The 21,796-nt window shown below is 44.3% G+C and overlaps 1 protein-coding gene across 1 annotated transcript; it reads left to right on the top strand.

Moving 5' to 3' along the window:
- Positions 1 to 58: 58 nt before the first annotated feature.
- TNFRSF8 (TNF receptor superfamily member 8) lies at positions 59 to 21,331 on the top strand. Its single transcript, XM_032709169.1, has 13 exons — positions 59 to 551; positions 1,771 to 6,333; positions 6,927 to 7,136; positions 12,173 to 12,263; positions 13,813 to 13,938; positions 14,584 to 14,733; positions 14,821 to 14,914; positions 15,355 to 15,638; positions 15,853 to 15,963; positions 16,483 to 16,530; positions 17,571 to 17,596; positions 19,054 to 19,261; positions 20,444 to 21,331. Exons 3-13 carry the CDS (start codon positions 7,065 to 7,067, stop codon positions 20,686 to 20,688), a joined length of 1,455 nt encoding a protein of 484 aa, XP_032565060.1. The 5' UTR covers positions 59 to 551; positions 1,771 to 6,333; positions 6,927 to 7,064; the 3' UTR covers positions 20,689 to 21,331.
- The last annotated feature ends 465 nt before the right edge of the window (positions 21,332 to 21,796 follow it).

The raw sequence follows: 21,796 nt of genomic DNA, 5'->3' as shown, positions 1-21,796 counted from the left end.
ATCAAATGTATGAATAGACTTTTTTAAGCAAAGACAGGAATATGGCAAGATGATGAAATCTTAATGTAAGACTTGGAACAGAAAATGAAAAGCAGGACTGACTAGTTTAGCTTTGGGCTGTGCATCTGCAGGGTGAAGTGAATGGAACTGGCAATGTGATTTCCATTATTGGAAATACTAATTTTAAAAGAAATGTCATCAAGTGACTATAAAACACTAGCTGCCAAATTTTAAACTGAACAGGGCAAATTCAACATTTTCACTACATTGCCTAACCCAAAACACTAAACATTAACCTTAATTAGCCTTTTATTAATTTATCCTGAAATAAATTACACTCTATCACAGAAAAGGAGCTGCTGGAGGTTCAGTAACTGATGTGAATCTGTCCGGTGGATGCAGGTTGGAACCAGGTGAATTCAAAATGTCTCTTGATAGCTGGGAATACATCCAGTCTCTTACACTTGTGAAAGCTTTGGAGGTGAGATTGTGGCTCTTTCTCCCCTAGAAACAGGTGAAAGGAGTCGGTGACGCTGCCCCTGCTCACCCAGGTTTGTCTCAGGGGGTTGGTTCTGGCCTCTGTGATCCTGCCCTTTTTTGCAAGCTGGAACAGACTGAAAATGCTCCTGTTTGTGGAACCTTTTCCTTTTTCTTAATTCCTGTCCCCCCACATCCCTCCATTGCACAGCCTCTGGGGCAGTGATGACTCCCAGGCCTGCACAAGCTGCCTTTCAGCCCCACTGCTGTGAGGAGCAGTTTGTGGAGACAGGAATGTTTTATGGTGTAATAACAAGGTTTTGCACAGTGGCTTTGTCCTGTAGTGTGTGACACAATCCCAGATAATGCACCTTTCCATGCAGGAGGGTGACTGACATGTCACCTGGGGGTGCACTGTGGAGGAACTCATCTATTTGCTGCTTGGAAAACTGCATTTCCTCCACTGTTAAAGCAGCTTCAGCACTTGGACAGTGATGGAGCCAGTGCTGGGATCAGCACTTCCAGGGAGAACAGGGGGTGGGGGTGATGTGTAGGGGTTGGGTCAGGAAAATGGGAACATTTTGAGATTGGGGGTGTCTGGAGAGGAAACAAAGCAGAATTGAGATGGGTGAGACCTTTGCTGATCTGGGGCTCAAAATGTGTAAAGGAGAAGTTCCCAGTAACGTCCCAGTATATCCAGGGCTGTCCTAAGGCACAAACTAATACAGATACCAGACTTTGTTGTGCAGGCACAGGGCTCTGGCACAGCTTGTGCTCTGTTCCTGGAGGTAGGCTTGGCCTGGGTTTATATTTTTTCCCATTCCTGGCACTTGGGAACGTGCTGCTTTAACCTGGGCAGCTGTGTGTCCTGTTGAAGGCTGACTCAGTGTGTGTGTGCTCGTTTGTGTCAGCTCTCTTCTGCCTGATGCTTTGATGGTAAAGCCAGTGCTTTAGTTCCCCTTTCTGACTGTACTGCACATCTATAACACTGATTCATGGTGTGGGAAATCCAGCTTCGCTTAATTAGGCAAATGAGACACAGTAAATGATGCATTAGTGATTGGTTTGAACAGAGATGTGTAGTTAAAACCCAGCTCCCATCTGCTTCTCAGAACCAATGTTAGACTGTCATTGGTGTCTGTGTTTGCTCTCTCTGACTATTTTAAGATAATTTTGGTGATATCTCAGGATCAGGTGTTTCTTGCTGTCAGTACATTGTAAGAATTTAATATCAGGAGTGTTGAATGAGTGTACTGCTGATTTCTGGCTTCTGTTTCGTTATCAGCAGGGCAGGCAGGGACTGTCTCCAGAACCCTCAGGTGAAACATCCGCGTGTGGCACAAACTCACTTTCTGAATCATTTGCAGACTTTGATTTTGGGGCCTTTCATCTCTTTGGAACTTTTGTTTTCAAAGCCCAGAAGAATTTATTTTCAGTGTGTGTCGAGTCTGAAAACACAGCAGAAGTTCTGCCCCTTCTCTTTGGAGTTAAAAGTCTCCATTTCACCAGTTTCCTGGGTAGTAGCAGACCAAACATAAGGACTTGGTTTTCTCCTTCAAGCTGGTGTATTCCATTGGTTCTGCAGAGCAAACGTTGCTGCTGGGAAGAGGAAAATAACACCCTAAATTGTCAGGGTTGAGATGCTCAGCTGTAGTCATTAAAAAAAAAAAAGTTTCACACTCTTTGAAAAAAAATGCATCCTGAAAATCTTCCCATTTGTTTCTTTCACAAAAATTATTTGATATTTCCCAGCTTTCTTTTGTTTGTGTCAGCAAAGGAAATCTCATCTGGCTTCTGTTATTAGCTAAGCTTTAAACTCAGCTTTTGGATGAGGAGAACCAGAGTATCCAGAAAGGATTTGAGTTACCCAAAACATCTGTGACAGTACTGGGGACTAATGAGTCCCACTCCTGTGTTTTAACCCCTTGTCAGTCTTCCTCGAACGTTTTTTATTTTCAAATTTGGATTTAAATGTAGAGAATTGAAACTGTTGGTGCTTTCCCAATTCCCTTGATCAAGAGCTTTGCCTATGGAGAATGACCATGTGGAACTATCCCACCCCTCCAGGAGCTGTAGTCAGAATTACTGAAAGTACAGACATGATGTGATCTCTCATCTAAGGTCATTTCTCTCTCTCTCCCAGCCTGTGGGCATAGTAATTCTGTGATATGGTTTTGGTTTCCTTCATGGAAGCCAAGCCTTTCTTGAGAGAACTGAGTTCTCTGTCAGCTCTTCTCATTTTTCAGTCTGACTCAAAACGTACTTTAGTTTTGAAGCTACTACAGGCCAGAAAAAGTCATTTTATACACATTTATTTTGTTACATTGGTTATTTTATCACTTTATGTAAGGCAGTAGTATTAGTTAACAAAAACAGTTATAAGAACTTTGTTATCCACATAAAATTTATATACATGACATCTGCAAAAGAAATCTAATTCAAAATTAAGCCATGTTATCTGTATTATTAACATGATAACCTTTTTTTTTCCTGATGGTAACTCTTGTTTTAAGGCATTGCTACATTTCAACAAGTGGACAACAAGAACTTCACACCACCTTCCTTGCTGAGGACAGTGGACAAACATACCAATGTAAATTGCTGAATCAATACAGCTCTGCAGGTCAGGTTCTCAAGAGCACCTGGAATGTATTTAACACAGTGCAGAGTGGCTGAAGTGCCAAAATTAAGTGGATTGACAAGGACTTAACACCAAGAAGATGAGAACTGTATGTGCCAGCAAACAAATATCAGTACCAGAGTGGCAGAGTAGAGGGACACAATTTGGCCAATCTGTGGCATACTTGGCATAACTGAAATTTTATTCCTTTTAAGGAGTGTAATTTCAGTGCTGGGTCACTGCAGCCAGTTCAAACCCTGATGGCTCCCTCACCTCATGGAGTGTCTCAGTGAGATCACGTTGCACCAGTGCTGCCCTCCCTCCTACCTGTCCTCTTTGGGCCATGGAGAGATTTCCAGAGAAGTTCAGTCCATTGGCTTCCCTTGCAATGCCCAAAATCACTGGGCTCCTGGGTGTTGTCACCACAGTGTCACTTTGCAGGACACCCAGGGACAGAACTCCCCCATAATGCACAACGAGATCAAGAAAGTAATTCTTGGGTTTCTTCCTTTCTTCATTTTTTTTTTTATTTTCCTTCCTTTAACCATGAGATTCTCTGTGGTTTTTATTGCAGGAAATGCCTTCATTTCTCTTCTCTTGTTTAATTTATACCCCCAAAGTGCACGGCATTTTTCCCAACAAGCACTGCCTTTGGTGCTCCTGGTGCTCCTGAAGCCCATGGAGTTTCAGGGTCTGGTCTTGTTCCCCCTGGCTAAGGAGCAAGAATTTGGTGATGTTTTTTCTCAGCTTACTGCAGTGCTCCAAATAGCAGCACTGACAGACACTGAAATACAGATTTTAGACAAGGTGTTTTAATACATGTCCTTTCGAACTTCATGGTCTCTTTTATCTGTTGGACAAGGGTTTAGAGATGACACTTCTCTCTGTGTGTTTTTCCTCTGATACAGCTGGACCTGTATTAACTGAACATACATATTTAAACCCAGGAGAAACCATGCTAAAAGTACAACATGAGACTAAAATCAGCCACTTCAAAATTAGAAAATGGCGTGAGTACTTTTGCTTGAGCACGTGTGTTGCAGTGCTGCTTCTAGAGTATCCCATGGCTGCTTCCTTTGCTGGGCTCTCCCTGTTCAGAGAACAGGCAGTGCTGAAGGGATGCTTTGGGCACGTGGTGGAGACTTTCCCTCGTGGCTTGGTTGGGTCTCTGCATCCTCTTGCTCCAGGAATCAAGTGACATTTGAACAACTGCTGACTTACAGGACCTTCTCTGATCCCTCTCAGCTCCAAGCAGCTCACACTGATCAGATACCCTATGCAGAAAACACCTAAGCTTGGCATGAACTAAATAAATTAAAATACAGACTGCCAAGGAACCTTATCTTGGGGCATTGCTACCTTTTAACACCCAAAGCAAAAAGGGATTCAGCTATTAACAGATGCGTGCAATCAAATTAACATTATAAATAATAATATCATGCTCATGAGGGGCTTCCCCTTTTCTCTGATAGATGTTGTCCCCTGATGGAAGACCAGAGCAATAGGGGTTGTTTGTTTGCTTCTGTTTGTTCTGCACTTCTTTTGTTTTCACATTAACACAGAGGACTATATTCTAAGAAATGCAGCCGACGTGTGGAGAGCAGCAGCGTGGGCTTGTTATAAACTGGAGGTGCTTCTTCCAGTTACTAATAGAGCTTCCTTTGGAAAGCCCCTTTTGTTGTATTTCAAATCAAAACACGCAAAGTCTGACATTAATGCATTCAGCTGGAAGTGCAGGCTGGGATGTTCCCATGAAACAACCTCTTCATTGCTGTTCTTTTGTTACAGACCTGAGACAGCACTGTGTGAGGTACCAGCCTTTCTGAAAAAAGCAGCAGCAACAATAAGCCCTTTCCACTTCCCATCCTTTTAAATGTCTGGTTCAATCAAGAATGAGCTTGAGAATAAGAAGTTCAAGGAAAAATGGCAGCTGGAAGCCTGGTTTCACTTTGGACATGTGAGTGGATTCTTTCTTCTGAGGAGGACTGATCTCCTCCTGCAGCCTCTCCCTCAGAGAGCTTGTCATGAGCACCTTGTCCCTCCATCCAAGCCATCTCCTCCCGTGAAACCTTGTAAATCTTAATGGCACCCCCTCCTCAGCCAAATTTGATTGAAGTTATCTGGTGGGTTCAAAAATTATTGACACCATTCGTTAAAAAGGAGCTGATATACATATATGTACATATACAAAATGCTCAGTGTGCTTGTTTCAGTCTCACTTTATCTGGAAAACGGGCCAGAAAACTCTCCCTGTTGCCAGTTCTGGGAAAGTCTTTCACACACAGTTTTTTTTTGTACTCACATACTTACTTTTTGTATCAGATACTCTGACCTCAGCAGTGGAACTTAAACCTTCCAGGCTGTCTCTTGTGTTGGTGCCTGTCTTTTTGCTAGAAGAGCTTAGATAGGGGCTGAGCAGAGAAAAAATACTCAGAGAGGAGAGAAAAAAAGAAAAACAGAGCTCACCAATTGCCCTGACCATTGTGTCATTTGAAACTGCATTTACACATTGGGAGAATTGCTTAATGGCATATTATTACAGAAGATTAAGGTGTTTTCTAGCCCATTATTTAATTGGGAAAAACAAGAACATGATACTCTGACATTCAAATACTTAGTTGCCTCTAGGCCTTCAAGGCATATCTACCCCAACAGCTTTTATAGCTAAGAGAGCTGAGAAACTGAGCGTTACCTGACAGAGGGAAGGGAGGAGAGTGGAGTTACATGTCAAATACACTCCATGCAATGTGCAGAAAATGCCTGGGGTTTATACAGTGGCATTCTGGAGAAAGAAATCCAGGTAGTTTGTCAAAAAGACAAGAGTTACAGCTGTGAGTTACAGAAGATATTTCCACAGGGTCCCTGTGGAATGCTCACCTCTGGTGCTCCTCTGTGAGGCAGTGGGGTAGTTGTGGGTCTTCAGTAAAATAATCATTTGTCCAACTTTCAATCTTCCCTCATTTCTTTCGGTTTTCTTTTTGCTGATAAGGGTGAGAAGCAACAACAAAAAAATTAAAACCGAACCCAGAGGTGTGAGAATTCAAATTGTCATGATTTTCCTGTGTACCTCAGAGAGGTTTTCAAGGCACTCTGCTCTTTTTGAAGTGGCTAACCTTCACTTCTGACAAAACTCCTAGGGCAGATAAGAAGGCTTCATGACACATTCAATCAACTGAAATCTTTCCAGGCACCGGAGCACAAACCATCCAGAGTGACAAATGAAAGTGAGCAAAATGGTGAGTAGCAAACCTAGGGATGACTGTCAGCCAGAGGAATTTATTTCCAGTGGGATTGGAGGAAAGGGAAGGATTCTCAAGGGGGTGGTCTGTGATATGTTGGTGTTTAAGTGGCAACATGTGCAACATGTGGCAATACGTAAAGCCTAAACCTTGGTGGAGTCACCCTGGCTGGTTGTGAGCCTTCACCCACTCATGCAAACAGGAGCAAAGCGACTGTATTGAAAAAATGAGTGTTTCTTACTGGGAACTCTCCCGGGGCTCGGTCGCGGCTCTCGAAAAACTGGCGGCTGGATGGGGCAGGGCTTGGCCTCGTGCCTGGCCCAGACTTTGGGTTGGTGAAGTGCTCTCTGAGGGCAGCCCAGATGACTCAGGAGGCGCCGGCACAGCCAGCCCTGAGCCTCGGGGTGCAACCTGGGTGCTCACACCCGACCCACAGACACCCGACAGCGCCGGGACCCGGCGCTGAGGCGGTTTGGGTTTGTTCTTTTTTTAGGTTTCTTCTGGGGGCAGCCCCCCCTCTCCCTCCTTCCTAAATTGTTTTCTCACCTCGCTTCGAGTCTCAAAGCCTGTCCCTTGCTTGTCTTGAACAGCTGGAATGGCCCTGGGCTGAATGAACAGACACGGAGCAAGGCTGGGCTGGAGCCTGGAAGGATCTCAGCTTCCAGAAGGAGCAACCTGGCTGTGCCACCTGCAATGCTGGGAGCCAGGGATATCTAACACCACCTCAGATGGCTGCCTGCAGCCTGGCACTGGCACTGCAGCTCCTGCTGCTTCTCCAGGACATCCAGACATCCCTGCAGGTAAGGCAGGGAGGCACCAGGATCCTGCAGCCCCTCAGGACACAGGAACCTGGGGAGGTCCGGGGGCAGGTTTGGGGTTGGAGAGTGGGTGTCCACAGACACAGGGTTTGTGCAGCGTGGGGGGATAAAGGCATAAAGCAGAGCTGTCAGGAGATAAAGGCATAAAGCAGAGCAGCCAGGAGAGTTTGCCCTCTCTGGGAGCTCTGCAGGCAGGAGCAGGGGGGACGAGCTGGGATCTGCATCCCCGTGTTGGCACTGCTGGAGTTCCTGCAGCTCCAGGCACATCGCAGCTGGGGAGGGAGAGGGGGAAGGTTTGCTTGGGGTAGGGGGGCTTTTATTTCTACCTGTGTGCTTTGTGAAAGGCACAATCCTTGCAGAGCTTCGTTCAGAGGCTGCTCACTCTGCTGAGGCAAGTCAGGAAAGGCAAATTTAAAGGTGTAGAGGCAAAACCACAACAGACCTTCCTCTTTACATCCCCCCCCCCCCGACTCTGACTTCCTCATGAATCCACTATTCTTTCTGAATCAAAATCACTTAAAACAGACACGGCCCTGCAGCTGCACTCAGTGATGCTGTAGGTGCACACCAGCTCCCCTGCTCAGATCGTATCAGCTCCTGTGGCTTTGCTGCCACTCACCCCCCTCCTCCCGTGGGTCACCTGGAAACGAGCCCTCAGCCCCTGGCATAAATCCAGGTAATTTCCCTGGCCAACACCGAGGCATGCACCTTAAAAAAAACAAAGGTCAGTCACAGAGACTCTCTGCACAGGTACAGTTAAGTAGGTGAGTAATTGCCCTCTGTGCTGGATCCTGAAATGGGCCGTTTTCCCTTGCTGGGGAAATATGAATATGTATTAACCCAAGAGAATAATAAAACATCACTTGGGCTGCCAGGAGGTATTTTACAAGACATTGACTCCAATTAGATCTTTGAAAATAACCAAGTCCTGCATCTTCTTCATTGGCATTTGAAAAAGGTCCTCTTGGCTGTTTTGGTAAGAGTAGGAGTTTGCTCTTGTGTCTTTAGCTGTAAATTCCCCTCCCACGTGGCAAGTTTGCTCTACTTTCCCCTCCTTATCTGTCCTGCCACTGTCTCCTTCCTGAAGTACAGAGAGATTGGAGTCTGTAGTCCTTGCTCACCTGGGGAGTACTTGGGAGGGCATTCAGATAAACTTGTCTGGCCTCCTGAATGCAAACTGCTTCAGCAGAAAGGCAAAAGAAAAAAAAAAAAGGATGATATTTTTGCTAGTTGATGTCACTTTTGGTGTTTTGTTCACAAAACGAAAGGAGCTGTGAGAAAATCTGGGTTTTTTGATAGTCATTGTCAACATGCAGACTCACTGCAAAATCATCAGCTGAGACAAGCAACTGGCTTTTACTGTCCTTCTGCCTTGCCTCAATCACAGAAATACCTGCTTTTACTGATACTGGAGTACAGGTGATACTATTTAATGTGAGCTAGTCACAGCTTACTGGTCATATTTTTAAACCATGTTCCACCTTACTTAAGTCCACAGTTCAGGTTTTGTTTCTTTTTATATTCAGTGAACTCTCATTTGTCAATTATGTCTTTATTATCAAACAGATGGAGCTTGACAACTTGAAGCCTTAGATTACCAGCTTCTTCAGTGCTGTCAGAATTTGGCTAGAAGCTTGACAGGCAGTTAACTGTTTTGCTGCAGTATTAGTCAGTTCTAGAATAGCCACTGCTGGTAGAAATCTTTTTTTTACTGTAATGTGCTTTCTTCCTGACTTACAGCTCATTTGTAGCAAATTTCGTGCTCTGCCTCACCATCACTTTTTCTCTATGAGCTCAAAAGGCCATAAATAAATGAGTCAAACCTTGTCCTGACTGAATTGCAGAGTAGCCCACTGAATTCAGCACCATCTTAACAACAGCCATTATTTAATTTGGAATAGCAAACATGTTTGTAGAACCAAGGGAGCTACAAAAAGCCTACTTTCTAAAACAAAGTCTCACAAGAAAGCACTGAAAAACCCAAATGCTTTGTATCTAATATGTCTGCTCCATTTAATTGGGCCTTGATCTGCAACACATTTAGAAAAGAAAAAAAATAGTTGGACTGTTAGGTCACTGAAAGCACTAAACCATGGGATCCCTGGGGATGCTGACACAGAGCAGTCCAAGTAGGATAGCAATTGTGGTCTTTCCTTTCACCACATGTATTCCAGCTCCTGCTAAATCCCAAACCTTTATTTGAAGAGCATGCAGGAAAAATTAGTGAAATTCAGTCTCTGTCTCACTCCAGTTGAACAGCACACTGAATCCAATTGAAGAATTCCTTGTATTAGAGCAAAACCAGATGCAAATTACTAATCTGACAGAGACTCATGACTTGTTCAAATTCTTTAAAAAGGTGTGGACAGATTAATTTTGTGGTGAGAAGCTCTCTGCTGCACTGGGGATTGTTTGCTGCTCCAGCTCCCCTTCCTCTCAGCTCATACATTTATCTGTTCCCCTGCAGCTGGCACAAAGCAGCATCACCTCTGCACTGTGTCCTCCTGTCCAACCCAGGTCAAACCCACTCTGACATGGGACACAGATGCAGAAATAATGGCTCTGAGGTTTCCCATCACAGCTGACAGAGACCTGTCACACCCAGGGCAGGAGTCAAACAGCTTTAGGATTTAGAGGGGAAAAGCTGACAAGAATGGGGACATGGTGACTGAGGCTGAGCATTGATATGTGTGTGATTTATCACTGAAAGGGTCTGTGCTAATTTTTTTAGTCCTGAAACACCCCTACTGAACAGGGGGTTTAAAGCCATTTTGCAGGTAACTTGGATTAGAAGTGGTGGTGCCTTCAGAAGGTGGTTTGTCAGCCCTAGAAATCCTGGCATGATCTGTTAAAGTGAATTCTTTTCACAGCTCAGTGAACAGTACAAGGCTGTGCTGGATACCTGAGAGCAGCATTTGCTGGGGAGGTGTGGATGATGTGGATGATGTAGCTGTAGGGTAGAGCTGCCCTCCTGTGGAGAGGGGGGAAAGAAGGTTCAGTACTCTCTTTCATATGTATCTTTTCATAAATTGTGTGGTATCCATATCTAGTTCATGCAGTAATTTATCACTGCACTGGCATCAGGTCAAACTCATAATCAGAATGTGCACTGCTGTATCCAGGAGCAGAATCTAACCCTGAACTCCTAATTTCCATATTTTAGAACAAGTTACTTTTTTAAGAACTGCCCTTCCCTCACACTTTTACACAGGCACTCTTCCTTTATTTAAACCCAGAAACACACAGATACACTGTAAGCTTCTGTGCTGCAGAAATAATTCAAGAATTTTGTTCCCACCCGGGTTTAAAATTTGCAGCCAGAGTTGGTTGCCCGGGAAGAGAAAATCATGTGTTTGTGGTGACTTCCCACAGGTCTTACAGAGAATCTAATCCAGGCTGATTAGCTACAGCCAGGATGCTGTAGCTTCTTAAATTTTCTTTCTGAAACCAGTTAATTCACTCCATATCACCGTGGTGGCTGAGGAATGACCCCTCGTGTGGTGACTGGTGGTTTGGTGTCGCTCACTTGGGGCTCAGTGGCTGCCTGGCCAGGCTGGAGCTGCACACAGAAGTGAGGAGATCCCACTTCCCTTTCCTGCAGTCTGGGGCTTCCTCTTCAGAACAGGAAAACACGGGGTGCACGTGTGGAAGTGAGATCTGAGTCAGGCTGAGCAGGCAGAGCCTTCTGCTCTTCCTCTGCAGTCAGACAGGAAAAACACTTGCAGGGAGGTCCTGGCCCAGGGGTGATGCAGAGATGTGTCACATTCTCAGTTCTGTTACCGGTGGAGCTCGATGAAATGTAATGGTTTCAATATGTTTCTATTTCTTGCCCTTCTGTTCATTTCCTCCTTGACTGAAAGTTCCTGTTTTCTGATGGAAGTTAAATAATTTCTGTGTTTTCTGTGTGTTAAACAGACTAAGGCTGTGAAGTGAGTTAGGTAGTGAGATTCTGCACAGTGTACAAAGGCAGCAGGTTTTATTTCAAAGCCCAGTGGGGAATTCATCTGCAGAAAGTGAGATGGAGAGTTTCTGAAATATTTAACTGCTCTACCAGTATCGTGTCGGAAAATCTCAGGGGAATCTGCTGATTGATTCTTCACCAAAAAAAATCGCTGTTTATGCCTTCTAGCAAAAAGTGAAAATGAAATTCAGATAATAACGGTTTTAGGGGATTATTAAGGGAGATGCCAAATTCAAAAATCAGATTTTCTCATCACAACACTTGTGGCACCGTAATTTCCCAGAGCATGTAGTGGCCCAGCCATACAAAAACAAAGTCTTGTTATAATGTTTCTTGTTCGAATTCGTAGCCGAGTCTCATTTTCTAAGCCAATATTAGAACTATTGTGTGGTGGGGTTTTTTTTAACTAAACCAGTATCGGTTATGTAGTAACGAAAGGTTATTTCTGAAAACCTTCACTCACAACAGAAGTGGGATGAGTTATCTGAATAAGAGCTTCATTGTGAGAACATTTGCAGCATTCTTTCCAAGGCAAAACCCTCTTGTGTTCTCAGTGTAGGATTTGCCCCTAAATGATAAGTAAAACAGTTAATTGGTTTATAATAAACACATCCTTAGGTTGCTAAATTCAAGCATTATGACTGCATGAACAACACAAAAACCTGTTTGCTGCCAAGAGTTACCTCTGTGCATTACAGCCTGTCTGACTGGGTTCAGATGATGCTGAATATGGCATCACCTTTTACTCCACTGCACACAGAGCTGGAAATCTGTTACAGAGGTTAGGGATTGTTTTTCTTTTCCCTAAAAAATGAACATGGGACCATTTCGGGACAATGATTTTTTTCCTTTTTTTTTTTTTTTGCTAACTGCTGCAAGATTTATAAAGGAGATACAGACATTAATTTAGTTGCTTTGGGGATACTTGAAGTTTCAAAAAGCTGTGGGCTTTTCCTCACCATCTGCAGCTGCCATCGCTTGGGACAGGTATTGGGATCTGCCCTAGTACAGAACTGGTTGTTTTCTGATTGTGTCTCTTGCCTGTCTCACTTTCTAGACATCATTAACCCCATCTCATTCCTGTGACACACGTGGGAATTGGTTCTATGATGAAACTTCACAAAGCTGCTGCTACCAGTGTCCCTCAGGTCAGTATGTTTATAAAATAATCAAATTTACATGGAGTCTTTCTTGGAGAGACAGTAGGAACTCTGTGTATCTGCAGAATTGCGTTTTGTCCCTGAAAAAAAGAGCAATTTCATGAATCACTGTCTAATTGAATCTAGATGTGAATCTGCTCTCCACTGTCCTGCTCCTGTGCATGCAAACAATGCACAAATTGCAAACTAGAGAACTTGGCGGAATTTTTATGTGCTTTTTATCACTTCACTGGACACTGAAGCCGCCAGAAATAGGCAGAATTCATTTCTGCTTCCCTCAGGGTGTGAAACAGCACAGTGAAATTAGACTCGGTGAGTTTCTGCTCACAGACAAAAAGTACAAAATGAAGGTCTGGAAAATCTGATATTTTTCTCACAGTCACAACAGTTTAGAAAGTGTCTCACGTGAGGGAGGAAGGGAACAGCCCCTGTCTGGGGACACTGAGAGCTTTGCTACAAGCTGGTTGTGACTCAAAGGCACATGAGGTCAGAGCAGGAAACACCTCGGTGAGACAAGAGCTCTGGAAATGTCTGAAACTGCCCCTATTGGCCAAAAAACCCCTCGCTGGGTGGGGCATTTTGTGGTGCTTCACCACCATCAGTATCTTCTCTCAGAAATCTGTTCTTTTTCTTTTGTTTTTCTTAAAGGAAATTTCTGACATTTATTTGAGCTCTGACAACACAGAGGGGTTTAGTGTTTGATTGCCAGCATTCTCGTGCAGTTCCATCAGGATTCCCACTGGGACATCCTGTACTGCTGGCCACACCTTCCTTCAGAAGTTGTACAGGTAAACAAGAGCAAGGGATGGAGAAAATAAGAAAAGAGGGGGCTTGTGACTCAGAGACAGTCCCAAGGAAAGCTCTTTTCTCCTTCAAAACCATACTTTGCCAAAGCTCCTGTCATGACAGATGTCATAGTGAGGTTTGTGAGAAGCAGAGATCTGATTTACGTCAATGAGACACCAGTATCCATCATTTCACCTCTGCTGATTCTTGTCACTCATTCCTTGGCTGCGTCCTCATGTCAGTCCTGGACATCTCCTCACATCCTCTCCACAACAAAAGTTATAAGAATCCTTTTTCATTTTAATCTTCCACTACTCCTCCACGCAATAACCTGTTCATATCTGCTACAAACTCAGCTGCTCACTGCAAAGGAAGAGCAGCTTTTCTAAAAGTCCTTTTAATTGAAGGAAAGAGGAAACCGTGAAAACCAATCACCTGGGAACTCAGGATTGGCAGGACAACTGCCCTCACTGCAGATTTGGTGGTCTTTTCTGTCAGCAAATGAGTTGCCACGTGCCCATTCTGCAGCAGCCCATTCCAACTGGGATAATGTCCCACCTCAGGACAGCTGTGAGCCCTTCATGCTCAAATGGGAAGGGCAAAAACGTGCTAGAGGAACCAAATGACTGTGGCAGTGTGTCTAACAGGTAAAGGAGCACACAGGACACTTCAGGGTGGTTGTCTCCCATTATTCTGAACAGGTGTCCTGCATATTTTGATCTGTTGATTTTTTTATTTTTTTTTTCTCCAGGCTCTGTTAAAAAGAAAGCTTGTCCTGAGAACCCAGCTGCAGACTGCATGAGGTGTGGGCCTGGGCAATTTGTGAACACAGAAGCCCCGAAGCTACGATGTGATGCCTGTGTCTTATGCAAAAGAGGTTTGCTTTCCCCAACACATACCTCACAATTATATTCCCTCTATGTATTTTATTTGCACTTTGTTTGTATTTTATTCATTTAGAATTTCCTGCAGCAGAATTGTCCATCCTTGGTTACTGATTTAGAGAGCAGAATGATACCTTGGCACATTATCAGTGTGGCTTCCTGTGTGACCTGGGGACTACCTAAAAACTCTCTTCTCCAGTGCTATCCAATCTGGATTCTACTTTCTGTCTTATATTACAAGCCACTATCTGAAGGCTTCTCCAATTATTCATGACTTAAGTGGCCATCGTGTGGCTTTAAACTGACAGAGAGTAGGTTTAGATTAGATAATGGGAAGGAATTCTTCCCTGTGAGGGTGGTTTGGTCCTGGCACAGGTTGCCCAGAGAAGCTGTGGCTGCCCCATCCCTGGAAGTGTCCAAGGCCAGGCTGGACAGGGCTTGGAGCAACCTGGGCTAGTGGAAGGTGGATGGGATGACGGGGGGCTGGAATGAGATGAGCTTTAAGGTCCCTTCAACCCAAACCATTCTGGGCTCATGAGGAGTGCCAGCACCTTGTTCTGCCTCCTGAGCCTTCGGCCCCCTTTTGCATTTCCCTTGCAAGGTGATCCTTTGTCACTGCCTCTGTTTCTTGCCCCCAGACCTTGTGGAGAAGGAGCCCTGCTCCTTCAACTCCAGCCGTGTCTGCGAGTGCAGGCCGGGCCTGTTCTGCCAAGAATCCCTCCCTTACACCTGCGCCCGGTGCCGGCCCCACAGCGCCTGCCAGCCTGGCTTTGGGGTCCGGGTCAGAGGTAGGAATTCCACTTCACCTTTCCCGCTCTTGGGCCTTGACCTGGTGTGTTTTGGTCGGTCAGTCCCCAGCCACTGTTTTTATTCAGGCACCTCAACCCAGGATGTCACTTGTGAAGAGTGCCCTGCTGGGACCTTCTCTGACCAAAGCTCCAGCACAGACAGCTGCAAGCCCCACACGGAGTAAGTCCCTGGTTCTTTAACGTGACTGAGTGATTAACTGAAATTAATAGAGGATGAAATGGGACACGTCACTCCTGGTGCAAAGTATACGAATTTATCTTAGAGGCACTGGAATAGCTTTGGGGCCAGGAGCAGAGGTTAGAAAGCCTCTCTCTGTAGCTGTTGCACAGCTCCTGGAGTGAAGGGAGGGAAGGAAGGAATCCCTCTTGCCTTGTTTTTAGTTTACAGTGGAATTTTACCCCTGTGTGAGTGTCAGGTTTGCATCCAGGTCAAGAATTAATGCCATTGGGGTGAGAGGAAGGTTAATGGCTTTGACGCTGAAGGCAATGATTGAAGGTGGTACAAAAATGACCAAAGGGATGTTTGTCACATGGAAAATGCTCCTCTCTTTTACCATGGCAGTTTCTGTCGCACTGACACCCGTTCTCTTTCATTCCCAGCTGTGCCAAGTTAAACAAAGTGGCACTAAGCCAAGGAAATGCCACACATGATCAGGTTTGCCTGGACCAGTCGCCCACCTATCTCACCCAAAGCCCTTTGTCCACGAGATTCAGCAAGGAAACAAATCACCCTGACCCAAGGAGCCTTGAGGAGAGCCTGGTGACCATTGCTAGTGGTGACCTTCTAAGTGCCACGACAACTGAAAACCCCAGTTCAACTCCTGAGGAGAAAGATCCAACTGGCACTTTTCCCACCTCAGCCAAGGGGGAGATGACAATGGGAGGTAACAAAGACAAAGCAGTTACTCTGTTTTATTAACACTCATGTTTTATTGGGAGATATCTTTGGTAAACACACTTTTTATGTGGGAGCTTCCTGCAAATCCCCTACAACTTGTGAAACAATGTCCATGGGTCTGTGTCCACATACATGGATCTACTCAGAGCTCCTCCTCTGCCTTTCTATAACCTTTCCTGTGCCCCCTTTCTGTGCTGCAGGTGTAGTGCTTTGGGCAGTGGTTCTCTGTGTGATAGTGCTCCTCGGGGCCATGCTGTTTTTTTGGAAATGGAAGGTTTGCAAGAAGCGGATCCTCGTCCTCAAAGGAAAGCGTGAGTTTTTAAAGCTCCAATACCTGGGATGCTGTTTGATCTCCCAGTATAAGCCAAAGGGGAACTCAAATATCCCAGAATTTTATGGAGGTCCCTGGGGAAGAGGATGTTCACTAGAGCCTGGTGAAGGCAGGCCAGATAAGGGTTTTAGGCAAGAGGAATATGAAATACTGAAGCAGCTGTGAGTTTATGGAGGGCAGGGAAAGGGTAACCAGCTGTTTCTTCTCTCAGCACAGACACTGGTATTAAATGATACCTGAAGTGTTGTGTGAGTATTTGTTGGTTCTGGGAACAGGGTTGGGCTTTGAGCATGAGAGGAAGAGTGACTTTTACTGACACTGACTCTCTGTAGCTTCACCTGTCAACTGTGTGGGGTGTGCCTGTGGAACCACATTCCCTCTTTATAGAAAGCAGGATGTGCACGTTGTAGGTTGGTTGTAGATCTGTGGGTGTGGCAGAGCTGTTAGAGCCTGCAGGCTCCACCCTGAGTTTGACTAAATGGAAGGTTTCTTTTCTCAGCCCATCTGCATTCTGTCATCGCACACAAATACGGCCTCAAATCGCCAGGTGAGTGACTGATGGACCAGCACTCTGAAGAATAAGTGGAGAGTTTTAATATGGAGCTTTATTTTATAGAATTTTAATTTAAAAAGTGGGTTTTTTTCATGTCACACCTCTGTCTCTGCTGCCATGCACAAGGCCAGTGCTGTCCAGATGTCACCAAGTGCCACCAGATGGCACTTTGTTCTCACACTATATGAAGGGTTGGGTGATGTGTCAGTGCAGGAAAGCAGTCAATTAATTTCTGGACAATAAAAAAAAAAAAAGCCAAAAACCTGTGTGTTAGCCATAGCAGCCTGTACAAATCCCCCAAAGCACACAGTTTGTCCAGTGAGCTGATCCCCTCTCATCATGCCAGTCTAGCCCATTGATAGAGCTATTCTGTTGTGTTAGATTCTCCCAATCACCACAAATCAGGGCTTTTAATACTCATTTATTCAGGAATATGATTTAAAGCAGCTTAATTTTCTCAAAATTGATTTTTTTTTCTCCCTCACTTGCATTACACAAAAAAACCTGTTACTGTGCAGCATTTCCGAGTTGATGCACTGAAAATAAAGGTAGTTGCACATCAGGGCGGAATTAGATAGTAGGTCTGAGCTCATCATGCTTCATAGTGCTGCAGGATGTTGTATACTCCCTCCTCCTCACCTCTCTTCTTTCCCCAGCATTCCCTGAAATCATCTAATGAAATGACACATAAAATCCCATCCCCTTAATATTCATCTGACCACACGATGAACTGATCTAGCTTGTTAGCTTGACAAGTTCCATCAGTTCATCAGATGAATTCCAGTTGTGGTGTGGGGAGAGTGATGCAAAGGGCTTTGGGCAGAGCAGGATCTCACAGTCTTGGCAGCAACACTTTGCTGGGTCACCTCAGCTGTGTCATTTGAGGGTGCCCTCAGTGTCAGGAAAAGCGTGGTGCAGGTGGGTTGGGCAGTGGAGTGGTTTTGGGCAGGGCCAGGTGGCCTTTCAGAGCAAATATTGACATTCTTGTGACTGTGTGAATTTTCTTCTGGTAATTTTTCCTCTCTCCATTGCAGGTTCTGACCTAGGGGACAAATGTGCAGTAAGTGTGAACAATATTCCAAACCAAATCCTTTCCAGGCCAATGTGTTATTTTTAAATGTCCTGTCACAGAGTGCCAGGCTTTTTGCTTGGACTTTCCTCTACAAGTTGTGATCATCAGGCTGCAGCAACGAGCTGTACTAGGACTTGCTACTTTTGTGTCTTGGGCTGGGTTTAATGGGGTGTTAAATAACATGATGCTGCCAATCTTGCTTGTGAGGGGAGTATTTGGTTTGGTCTCATGCCATTAATGGTGCATTCCATGGGACAGGATCCAAAATCACAGGCTGAACATGCCCTTTCTTCATTCTGGGAGAAATTTGTCTGTCAGTCCCTACTTTGTCTGTCAGATATTAATTTTTCCAATGACTCTGGTGGCAATCATTTATTATAATTTCAAAGTGTCATTGCTAATTCTTGAATTGTGAGGAGTTTCCACTCTTGCTTCCTGAGTCAGACATGAGCAAGAATTTTAAACTGCACATATCAAAACCTTACAGTGTTTTCTGTGGGGTTTGAGTTTGTTTTTTTTTTTTCTTTCCCAACCTTGTGGAAACACAGAGCTAGGAACCTTTGACCTCTCTCAGATTCTGGCTCCTCTTTTAAAGAACTGTTTGTAATTAATTCCTCACCTAATGGGTAGTCTGAGCTTGTTAGTTCTACCTGAGGTTCTGCTGAGGCAATTCCATTCTGAAGTTAAACCAGTTCAACCTCTGGCTCGTTCTGTTTTTCCATGTGAGTGTGGTAGATCTTTGCAAAACCTAAGAGGTAGCTAAACCATATAATGTCTTCAGTGGAGATGATGGACATTTGTCGCTGATAAAGTCGGAACGGCCAATGCGACACAGATATCAGAGTCAGACATAGTCCAGGTGCAAGGTGATCAGGAAGCTGTTTATTGCTCTCAAGTGTTTCTCTTATACTCTTTGTACACTATGGTGCCATAACACAATTGGTCAAAAGTCTCAAGCATAAGACACTGCACACACTCTTATTGGTGACACTGAAGACACTGTGCATGCTGTGACATGCTATTGGTGACACTGTACACATTTTGATTGGTGACCTTTGGTCTGGGCTGCATTACGTTTGTTCCGTCCACCATTACAGTAAATATTTCCTAAAAGTTGTTTAAATTCCTCATCACTAATTGCCAGGCTGCTGACAGATTCTCTGTCAACCCCGACAGACATTCTTGCAAATGTCATCAAAAATCTGTAAATTTAGCTTAGAAATGCTGTTTTTTAAATGTAGGCTTAAGTGATGCAGGAACCTACTTCAAAGAAATTTAAGTTCCTATACCTGTCACACACTTTGGAATTCTTCCCTCCCTGTGACAGTGGTGCTGTGAGGTACATCCTCCTGTCCTGGCTGCCCTGGAAGGGTTCTGCAGAATCTTTGCCATCTTCACAGTGTTTTTACATCCACCCCACTCTTGCTCTCTGTTTGTATTGGCAGAAGCTCCCCCTGACCACTGAGAGTGGGCCAGAGGAGAAGGAGTTAACTGGCAGAACCCTCCCTTTGGAAACCAACAATAACTTGGTCTCCAGCACAGAAAAAGCACAGAGTCCCCATCGGGGTGTGGCTGAGGTGACACCCAGCAGTGGGAGTGGCCCAGATTGTCCTGTGGATTCTCGAGTCAGAGACCACACAAACAACAGAATTGGTGAGTCTTGCTTTTTTTTCCCTTCTCTCTTGTTTTTCCAGTTTTTCAACCATGTCACATAATGTCATTCCAAGATTACTAACAAGCTGAAAAGTGTTCAAATCTCCTAATAAAGATTGGAGCTGAATCTCCAGAATCTTTGACACACAAATACCTATTCATCTGAATATAACACTTTCCTATTTTCATGTTTGCCTTAGTCACTTATGAATCTGACAGAAAATTCCCTTCTTCCTCCTATTCATTCCAGAAGATGTAAATTTACAGAAGAAATCTGAAAACAAAAAATATGTCAGCTGGGAAATGATGTTCTGAGTGGGAGTGGTAGTTCACATGACTAAACTACCATTTGCTTCTCTGGGTTTCACATTAATAGCTGGAAATGTGTCTCCCATGTATTCTCATGAAGTCTTTGACCATGGCACAGGGTGGGAGATAAAGCCAGGCAAGGGAGCTCACTGAGGGGGAGAATTGTTACCTGAGACAATGTGGCAATGCTTCCAAACCCAATTTTGAGGTTATTTGAAAGTGTTATTTTTCATATTACAAGAGCTGACCTTTCCTTACTAAATGAGCTTTCTGGTTTTACTGTGAGTGATGGACTGGGATGAATGTGATGATTTGACTCACCATATCCAAATACCTCCAAGGAATTGTGACCTGCAGTGTCTGACCTGCAGCATCCTTCTGAACTAAGTGCAGTGGTCCAAGCCATTGCAAAGGCCTTATTTACCTTTTTGTGAAGGAGTATGTATAACAAGGTGGACACAAAGTTCAAATCTATCCCAGAAAATTTTGCAGTTTATTCTCAGCTGGAAAGAATGTCATTTCTTTGCTGGTCTTAAGACCCCAGAATTTCTGTACAGTGCTGATCCCTGCCCAAAGGCTGCTTTCAATGCAGGTGGTGGTGTTTCTTGAAACAGCAGGAGAATAAACCTTGGATTCTTTATATCTAGGTCCCAATTAATTGCTTCTTCTAGCAGACTTTTGTGAGTATCTTCTGCCTTTTCTTCTTTGTCCTTTTCCTGTAGTCCTAGCTCAGGGGCTTCATCCCATGGAAGCTCAATCTACTTGATCTGGAATGCCCAGAGTCCTAATAAAAAACGTTGCATGAAAAGGAGCCATCTCTGGGGCCAGCAGTGGTTGTTCACTACCCTCAGCTCTACTTTTTTCCTCCCTCAGAAAAGCTCTACATCATGAAGGCCGACACTGTTATCGTGGGGTCCGTTGCAGAAGTGGCCGGTGGCAAAAACTGCGCTGCCAGAGGATGTGAAAGCAACACTGACGCCCAGGAAACCATGGAAGAGGAACTGGGAATGCACTACCCAGAGCAGGAAACAGAGTCCTTTCCAGGGAATGATGTAATGGTTCCCGTGGAAGAGGAAGGAAAGGAATTCCACCACCCCACCACTGCCACAGAAAAGTGACAACCCATGGAGATGATGAGCTACAGGAACATCCAGTGTTACACTAAGTCTGATTCTGGGACAAGTGCCTTGGGTTATTGGGAAGCTCCTGGAAAACACTGAAACACACTCAAACAAGGAGAGCTAGAACCTCCTTCATCTACCAAATGACAGGAGCATCCAAACCGTTGGCCTTCATACCTGATGTCAAATATTCCTCTTTCCCTCTCTCTCCCAGTATTATGCTGGAAACAAATTTGAATCAAAGCTGCACAATTTAGAGGACATCTGGATGTCAGCTGAAGTTTCACAGCTTGCTTTCTCTGCATGAAGGAATGGATTGAAATCTGTGTCTGGCTACTTTTATTAGCTATGAAAATTCTGGCCAGGATTCCGAGTCAAGCTTGAGATTCAGCCACGAATGTCATTGAATAGGTTGTTTTAATTCCAGTACTTCCAAATTTGTCACATATTTTGCAACATCTGGCATTTTCTTAAGGCCTCAACTCTTGACTGAAAGTGATGACAACTTCAGTTTTCCCGAGCACAAACAACTCTCAGGATTGTGGACTTCATGTTTTTTTGAGGAAATAGGATCAAAAGGTGCCACACAGGCTCAGAAAACGGAAGGAAAATAAAACTAATTGAAGTCCACTAATTGAACTACGGGTTTAACTCGGTGGGGAAATGAAGAAAAACTATTCTTCTACAGAAAGAAAAGACTGGAAAAGAGGCACAGCAATTATTTCCTATAAAATTGTTAATATCTACGTGGTTTAGAATTGTTCACCATCATCAGGGTGACACTGATTTGCATATGCTTTAAAAACAAAGCTGTTTTGTGGTCGACTGGCTTGTGTTATGCTATTTTTTAGTCTTTCATGCTGCTTGTTCAGTAACTGTAAATGTAATAGTGCTGACTATACTTTTGCAGAGGACAATGGAAAATGAGCAAGATGATAAAGTCTGTCTTAATAGTCAAAAAAAGGAACCACAAAAACCATTGCTTGCTTTGCAGTTTTGCCCTGGATGAAGTACTGTAAAAACAGCTGTGCAGCTCCAGTGACTTCTCTTAGAACACACAAAAGGAACATAAGGGCATAAAAACAGCTTCTTGGGCCAGTCTAGG

The sequence above is a fragment of the Chiroxiphia lanceolata genome, chromosome 22 (genome assembly GCF_009829145.1).
Source record: "Chiroxiphia lanceolata isolate bChiLan1 chromosome 22, bChiLan1.pri, whole genome shotgun sequence".
NCBI lineage: Eukaryota > Metazoa > Chordata > Aves > Passeriformes > Pipridae > Chiroxiphia > Chiroxiphia lanceolata.
The sequence above is the reverse complement of the archived record's forward strand: the minus strand, read 5'-3'. Positions and strand labels throughout refer to the sequence as shown.

Excerpts from the sequence above, each read along its gene's own strand:
- TNFRSF8 (XM_032709169.1), top strand. The coding sequence starts at position 7,065 with ATGGCTGCCTGCAGCCTGGCACTGGCACTGCAGCTCCTGCTGCTTCTC. Across the intron at positions 15,639-15,852 it reads GGGGGAGATGACAATGGGAG|GTGTAGTGCTTTGGGCAGTG; the intron begins GTAACAAAGACA and ends TCTGTGCTGCAG. Across the intron at positions 17,597-19,053 it reads ACCTAGGGGACAAATGTGCA|AAGCTCCCCCTGACCACTGA; the intron begins GTAAGTGTGAAC and ends TTGTATTGGCAG.